Below are 7376 nucleotides of genomic sequence, written 5' to 3'. Positions count from 1 at the left end.
CCGCTCACTGGCTGAGCGAGGGGCGGGAGCAACACCGAGGGTTGCGATCCCGTGGCCGGTCCCGGTCCAGTACGGGCGCGACACTGAGGGCTGCGATCCGTTGCCGGTCACGAAAAAAGACAAAAAGGAAAAAAAAAAAACTTAGCTATTTTTAAAGTCTAGATGTATCTATGCATAGCACAGTTTTTGTTTTTTGGGGGTTTTTTTTACAAGTTTTGAAGATACAGGCGTATCTTAGAGATATTGCAGATTTGGTTCCAGATGACCGCAATAAAGAGAATATCACAACAAAGAGAGTCACACAAATTTTTTGGTTTCCGAGTGCATATAAAAGTTACGAATTACACTGTACTGTAGTCTATTAAGTGTACAATAGCATTGTATCTAGAAAAATGTACATACCTTAATTTTAAAATACTTTATTGTTAAAGAATGCAAACAATCATCTGAGCCTTCAACAAACCTTTCTGCTGGTGGAAGGTCTTGCCTCAATGTTGGTGGCTGCTGACTGATCAGGGTGATGGTTGCTAAAGGTGGGGATGGCTGTGGCAATTTCTTAAAATAGGACGACAAAGAAGTTTCCTGCTTATCTTCCTTTCATGTTTTCTCTGTAGAAGGCAATGCTGTTTGATACCATTTTACCCAGCAGAACTTCGAAAACTGGAGTCAGTCCTCTCAAACCTTGTCTCTGCTTTATCAACTAAGTGTATGTAATATACTAAGTCCTTTGTTGTCATTTCAACAGTGCTCACAGTGTCTTCACCAGGAGTACAGTCCATCTCAACAAACCACTGTGTTTGCTCATTTGTAAAAAGCAACTCCTCATCTGTTTTATTATGAGACTGCAGCAAGTTAGTCCCATCTTCAGTCTCCACTTCTAATTCAATTTCTCGTGCTATTTCCATCACATCTGCAGTTACATCCTCCACTGAAGTCTTGAAACCCTCAAAGTCATCCATGAGAACTGGGATCATCTTCTTCCAAACTCCTGCTAATGTGGATATTTTGACCTCCTCCCATGAATCACAAATGTCCTTAATGGCATCTAGAATGCTGAATCCTTTTCAGAAAGTTTTCAATTTATGTTGCCCAGATCCATCACAGGAATCACTATCTATGGCAGCTAGAGGCTTACAAAATATATTTCTTAAATAATAACACTTGAAAATTGAAATTACTCCTTGATCCATAGGCTGGACAACAGATGTTGTTTTAGCAGGCATGAAAACAACATTAATCTCCTTGTATATCTCCATCAGAGCTCTTCGGTATCAATGAGCAGTAAAATTTTGAAAGGAATCTTTTTTCTGAGCAATAGGTCTCAGCAGTGAGCTTAAAATACTCAGTAAACATAGCTATAGACAGATGTGCTGTCATCCAGGCTTTGTTGTTCCATTTGCAGAGCACAGGCAGAGCATGTTTAGCATCATTTTTAAGGGCTCTAGGATTTGGGGGACAGTAAGCAAGCATTTGCTTCAACTTAATGTCACCAGCTTCATTAGCCCCTAGCAAGAGAGTCACCCTGTCCTTTGAGGTTTTGAAGCCAGGCATTGACTTCTCTTCTCTAGCTAGAAAAGTCCTAGAAGGCATCTTCCAATAGAAAGAAAGCTGTTTCATCTACATTAGAAATGTGTTGTTGAGTGTTACCATCAGTCATCAATGATCTTAGATTTTCTGGATAACCTACTGCAGCTCCTACATCAACACTGCTGCTTCACTGGGCACTTCATGTTATGGAGATGGCTTCTTTCCTTAAACCTCATGAACCAAACTGCTAGCTTCACACTTTTCTTTCACAGCTTCATCTCTGTCTTCACAGAATTGAGGAGAGCTAGGACCCAGCTCTGAATTAGGCTTTGTCTTGAAGGAATGTTGTAGCTGGTTGGATCTTCTATCCAGACCAAAACTTTCTCCATATCAGCAATGGGGCTATTTTACTTTCTTATCTGTGTGTTTGCTGGCTGATAGAGTTTGGATGTTATTGTCCCCAAAGCTCATGTGGAAATCTGATCCCCAATGTGGCAGTGCTGGGAGCTCTTTGAGTCATGGGGGTGGATCCCTCATGAATGGATTAATGCTCTCCCTGGCAGGTGGCGGTAGTGAGTTCTCGCTTTGTTAGTTCCAATGAGAGCTGACTGTTTAAAAGACCCTGGCACCTCTCCTCTCTCTATCCCTCTTGCTTCCTCTTGCCATAAGATCTGCTTGTGCTCATGGGTTGGCCTGCCATTTTCCACCATGAGTAGAAGCATCCTGAAACCTGCACCAGATGTAGCTGTCCCAGATTTGTGAGTGAAATAAGCCTCTTTTCATTATAAACTGCCCAGTTTCAGGTAGTCTGTTCTAAGCAACAGAAATGGACTAATGCACTGTTACAACACTTTTACTTTCCTTCAAGGAACTTTTCCTTTGCATTCACAACTTGGTTAACTACCTCGTACAAGAAACTAAGTATTTGGCCTACATCAGCTTTTGACATGCCTGTCTCACTAAGTTTAATCATTCCAAAGTGATAAGACATGTGACTCTTCCTTTCACTTGAACACTTAGAGGCGACTGCAGGGTTATTAATTGGCCTAATTTCAATATTGCTGTACGTCAGGAAACAGGGAAGCCCAAGGAAAGGTAGAGAGACAGGGGAACAGCTGATCAGTGAAGCAGTCAGAACATGAGCAACATTATAATTACACTGTCATTATGGTCTTTTGTGGTGGTAATGTTTAGTTTCCTTCTCTTTCTTGGTTACATTTTTGTTCTACCAGTGGGTTTTGATCTTTCTTATGTATTTGTGGTAGTGATTATTGTTTTTCAGAGCCCAGGACTCCCTTGAGGATTTCCTGCAGGGCTGGTCAAGTGGTAGTGAATTCCCACAGTTTTTGTCTGGAAAATACAGTATTTTCCCCTCGTTTCTGAAGGACAGCCTTGCTGGGTATAGTATTCTTGGCAGGCAGGTTTTCTTTTTTCTTTTCGTATTTTGAATATATCATCCATTTTCTTCTGGCTTGTACAGTTTCTGTTGAGAAGCCTGCTGTTAGTATGATAGGATCTCCCTCATAGGTGACTTGACACTTTTCTCTGGCTTCTTTTAAGATTCTCTCTTTGTCTTTTAGCTTTGCCAGTTTGAGTATAATGTGTCTTGGAGAGGATCTTTTGGAGTTGAATATGTTTGGGGATCTTTGAGCCTCCTGGACCTGAAGGTCCATGTCTCTCCCTATACCTGGGAATTTTTCCATTATTACTTCATTGAATAGATTTTCTACGCCTTTTGCTTTCTCCTCCCATTCTAGAATAGCCATAATTTGAATGTTTGTGTGCTTAAGGTTGTCTACTAGCTCTCTTACATTTTCTTCATTTTTTAAAATCCTTTTTTCCTTTTTTTGTCCACCTGGGTTATTTCTAAAAGACTATCTTCAAGATCAAAAATTCTTCCTTCTGCTTGTTCTAGCCTGCTGCTTAGGCTATCCGTTGTGTTTTTTATTTCAATGAGTGAATCTTTCAGTTCCATGAGTTCTGCTACATTCTTTTTTAAGGTACTTATCTTTTTGTAAATTTCCTCCTTCATATCCTGGATTTTTTTTTCCTCATTTCATTAAGTTGTCTGAGTCTTCTCTTAGTGAATTTCCTTAAGATTGTTGCTAAGAATTCCTTTTAAGTCATTTCAATGGTTTCCTGCCCTACAGGGCCTGGTACTTGAGACTTACTGTATTCTTTTAGTAGTGTCATCTTTTCTTGGGTTTTCATTATTTTTAGTATCTCTATGTTGATGTCTGATCATCTGGTAGATCAGTTGCTTCCTCTATCATTCTGGAGAATAATTTGAGAAGAGAGACATACTATCCTTTTTCTGGTCTCTGCTGTTGACTCTTCTTATGTCAATGCAGTCATGTGTTTGTGGGCCACCTGCACAGTGGCTGTGACTACTGCTGTGTCGTCAAGTCACTTTTGCGGCAGCCATGGCTGTGGCAGTGGCTACTGTGGGCCACTCATGCAGAATTAGTGTTTTTGTCATGCTCCTTGCTTGCTTCTGGGTGGGGGGTGCTGCCCTCGGTCCTGCCTAGGACCCCAGGCATGCTCTGCTTCTTGCCTGCTTCTGAGTGAAGTGAGGTTCCAGAAATATATATTTTATCATTTTTTCAAGTTTGAGAATTTCATAAGGTAATTTTTCTATTTATACTAATTTCTTTCAAATACATTTAATGATTTTTTCTGTTATTTTAAGTTTTTAACATTTTCAGGATTTCAATAATTTCTGAAGTAGATATCAATTTGGCCTGTTATTTCCAGTAATTAGGAGTCAAAATTTAGAATATGAAGCAGCTAACTTGTCATTTCCTGAGTTATTTTAATCAAATTTTATGGTTAAGATAAATCAATCTGGAGTAGTAATATGGTACATTTAGTAATCCTTTCCAAGCTCTTCTACTTTTGAAGATTTCTTTTTTAGCATGTTCAATTTCTTTTTTAATTGCTAAATTATTGACTTATTTCAACTACTCTGTTAGAAACAAAAAATCATTTCATAAAATTTCTGTTATCATATAAAGTTTATAACAAACAGTACTACATGATATAGATTCAACAGCCTTTAAAGGGTGTTTTTGCTGTTTTATTTCAATATAGGTTTAATTTTAGTTCCACCCCAGAAATTTCACTTTGGCTGCTTTGCAATGGAATTGTTAAGTAGAGAAATATATGTCTGACTTCTGTTTCACATTTCAGACACTTTTAGAATGCTTAAAAAGCTCAAAATACTCATTTAAACAACAACCTGTGAATTATGAGAAGCACAAAAGGAAATGTACCAGGTTAACAAGTATTAGAAAAGACAAACATCCGACTTTTTTTTTGAAATTTAAAGAAATTTTTTATTGTAGATCTGAAAAACAATGCCTAAAAGATCAACTTTTCTAGAAAAATGTAGCTACACAATGCATTATGTCTACACTGTTAAAATGTGCATTAGATACAAATACAAAAACCATGAAATAAGCCACCATTCTTCAAACCATTTGAGCATAGATAAAACGCCTAAGGAACAACATGGATGGCTTTCAAAGGATGGGCTCTCTACTTTAACCATCATTTTAAAAAAAGGAGCACAAACGGATGAGTGTGTTCAGTTATGTACACTGACTTGAACCTTTGGCATAAGGAATCAGAGCATTTTGTCATATAGCATTAATGCGTATTATAAAAGTGCAGAGTGTCAAGGGAATAGAACCACCAGCATTCAGAAGCAGCTTTGTCAACAAGGAAATAAAACACTCTACAGCTTGTCTCTCTGTTGTCCATCATTGAATACACTGGTAGCAACTTTGAAATGAAAAAAAAAAAAATTAGGAAAGAAAAAAGGAGCTGTAACCCCTCTTATTTTCTCTGTTTAAAACCAAACAGAAAACAAACAACAATTGAGTTATACACTAACATTTTCAAAGTACATCATTTGTACAAGAGAAGAACTAAGAACAAAAATGTGTTTACAGAGATCTAAACATAAGTGAGAGTGCTTCTCACACAGCTTTCCAGTGGTACTCAGGAGCAACCACTTCATAATCGCTGGCACTAAAAAAAGTTGCAGAATCCTTTGCCAGGTACTTTAGGAAATCATGAAGATAACTCAGTAAGAAAGCAAGGCTCTTCTCATCCAGAGGTGTATAGGCCAACATTGCTCCAATTCATACAAACAATCTCAGTAGATATGGCACTCCATACACCTGGGACATGGGTGCATCAGGACGACCTGCAAGGATTTCAGCACACTGTGGTTTCTCAAATATGTAGAGTAGCTGAGTGCCCAACATTACATTGAAGTATTCTTTTGTCCTTGCCACAACTTCATTAACAACATACTCCTTAGTATCTGTGTTTCCTTGAGATTTCTTGTAGTTTGCATAATCCTCTTGAATGGAGTCCACATTCTTCTTGGCAGGAAGATAGAAGAGCTGGGTTTTTTGTTTGTTTGTTTGTCTTTTTTGTGTGTGACCAGTAAGGAGATCACAACCCTTGGCTTGGTGTCACCCGCACCGCGCTCAGCCAGTGAGCGCACCGGCCATCCCTATATAGGATCCGAACCCGCGGCGGGTGCGCCGCTGCGCTCCCAGCACCGCACTCTGCCGAGTGCGCCACGGGGCCGGCCCAAAGAGCTGTTTTTGCCTGGTAATTAAGTCCCGGTCATCAGCAAGTCATGGTTTTAGCTCTTCAAGAATCTGTACTTTAACTTCAACTCTGTTCACAAATGTTCACTCATTTTCAACAGTAGGATCAACTTGGGCCCTTTTCTTCTGAGGAGGCTGAGGTGTCTCACTGGTACTGCCACCATCTCCATTTCCAGGTGTTTTCTGTTTGTTTGGTTTTTTTTGTTTTCACTTCACCATTCTCTATTGCAGACCAGATGTCTTCTTCCCTGGGGCGGCCTCTCTCTTCTCCCCTCCGCATACTGCTCCCGATGGGCTTCTTGAAGTTCTCACTGTTTCTGCAGACCGGTATCCACGTACTTGAGTACTCTGCTCTCTGGAACCCATTTATCCCCATTTTTATTCCAACCAATTGTAATGTAAAAGGTATTTCACTTTTTTGTCCTTTATGGCAACCTTTACACACTTTGCTTCATAAAGAAGAGGCCCATGAAAGCACAGCACTTGCTCACCCTACTGGAATTTAGGCTTTGGGTCCTGCTTCGGTGCTATTTATAAGTGATTCCCTGCCTCCCACCACCTGCAACTACCGCCCACCACTCTCTACCCCACCCAACTCCATGTCAGATGTGCCATCAGGCACCACCAGTTCTACATCCTGGGCTGGATTTTTTAAATAAAATCTTCCAATATGAATAGATGCATAGCACTTGTAATCTGCATTCTCAAAAGACATAAACCTCAAATCAAGAAATATCCAGAATGCTTTGAACTTTGTTCAATATTGAAAAATGGGTAAGACAGAGGAACCTTTATTTTCACTACAGTAAGCAGTATATTTGACTAAAACTCTGAAAAAAACTTGACGATTATTAAAAATATCACTTGCAACACAGTTAGCTACAACATCTTAGATGAAGTTATTAAAAACTAGTTTTAGTGAACAAACAGATGAAGCTGTACTAGGAAAGTAAGTAGCTCACACCAACTAAATGGTTCTCAGCTCACGACTGCTATTAGAATTCTGAAACTCGGGCCGGCCTGGTGGCGCACTGCTACAGTGCGCCGCTTGGGAGCGCAGCAGCGATCCCGTCAAGGGTTCGGATCCCACATACAGACCGGCCGCTCACTGGCTGAGCGAGGTGCGGGCGCAACACCGAGGGTTGCGATCCCGTTGCCGGTCCCGGTCCGGTATGGGCGCGACACTGAGGGTTGCGATCTGTTGCCGGTCACGAAAAAAGACAA

General features: G+C 40.1%; 1 protein-coding gene and 1 pseudogene across 1 annotated transcript in view; both read right to left on the bottom strand.

Moving 5' to 3' along the window:
- The window catches only part of CDC42BPA (CDC42 binding protein kinase alpha (DMPK-like)), a 116174-nt gene extending 115200 nt beyond the window's left edge, over window positions 1-974 (bottom strand). The window contains exon 1 of the mRNA XM_008584516.1: window positions 764-974. Within this exon, the coding sequence (XP_008582738.1) occupies window positions 764-974 (211 nt within the window). The remainder of the gene's footprint in view (window positions 1-763) is intronic.
- Window positions 975-5507: 4533 nt separating this feature from the next.
- On the bottom strand, window positions 5508-6518 carry LOC103600280 (annotated as a pseudogene).
- Between the last annotated feature and the right edge of the window lie 858 nt (window positions 6519-7376).

Source organism: Galeopterus variegatus, unplaced genomic scaffold, assembly GCF_000696425.1.
Source record: "Galeopterus variegatus unplaced genomic scaffold, G_variegatus-3.0.2 Scaffold3290, whole genome shotgun sequence".
NCBI lineage: Eukaryota > Metazoa > Chordata > Mammalia > Dermoptera > Cynocephalidae > Galeopterus > Galeopterus variegatus.
The sequence above is the reverse complement of the archived record's forward strand: the minus strand, read 5'-3'. Positions and strand labels throughout refer to the sequence as shown.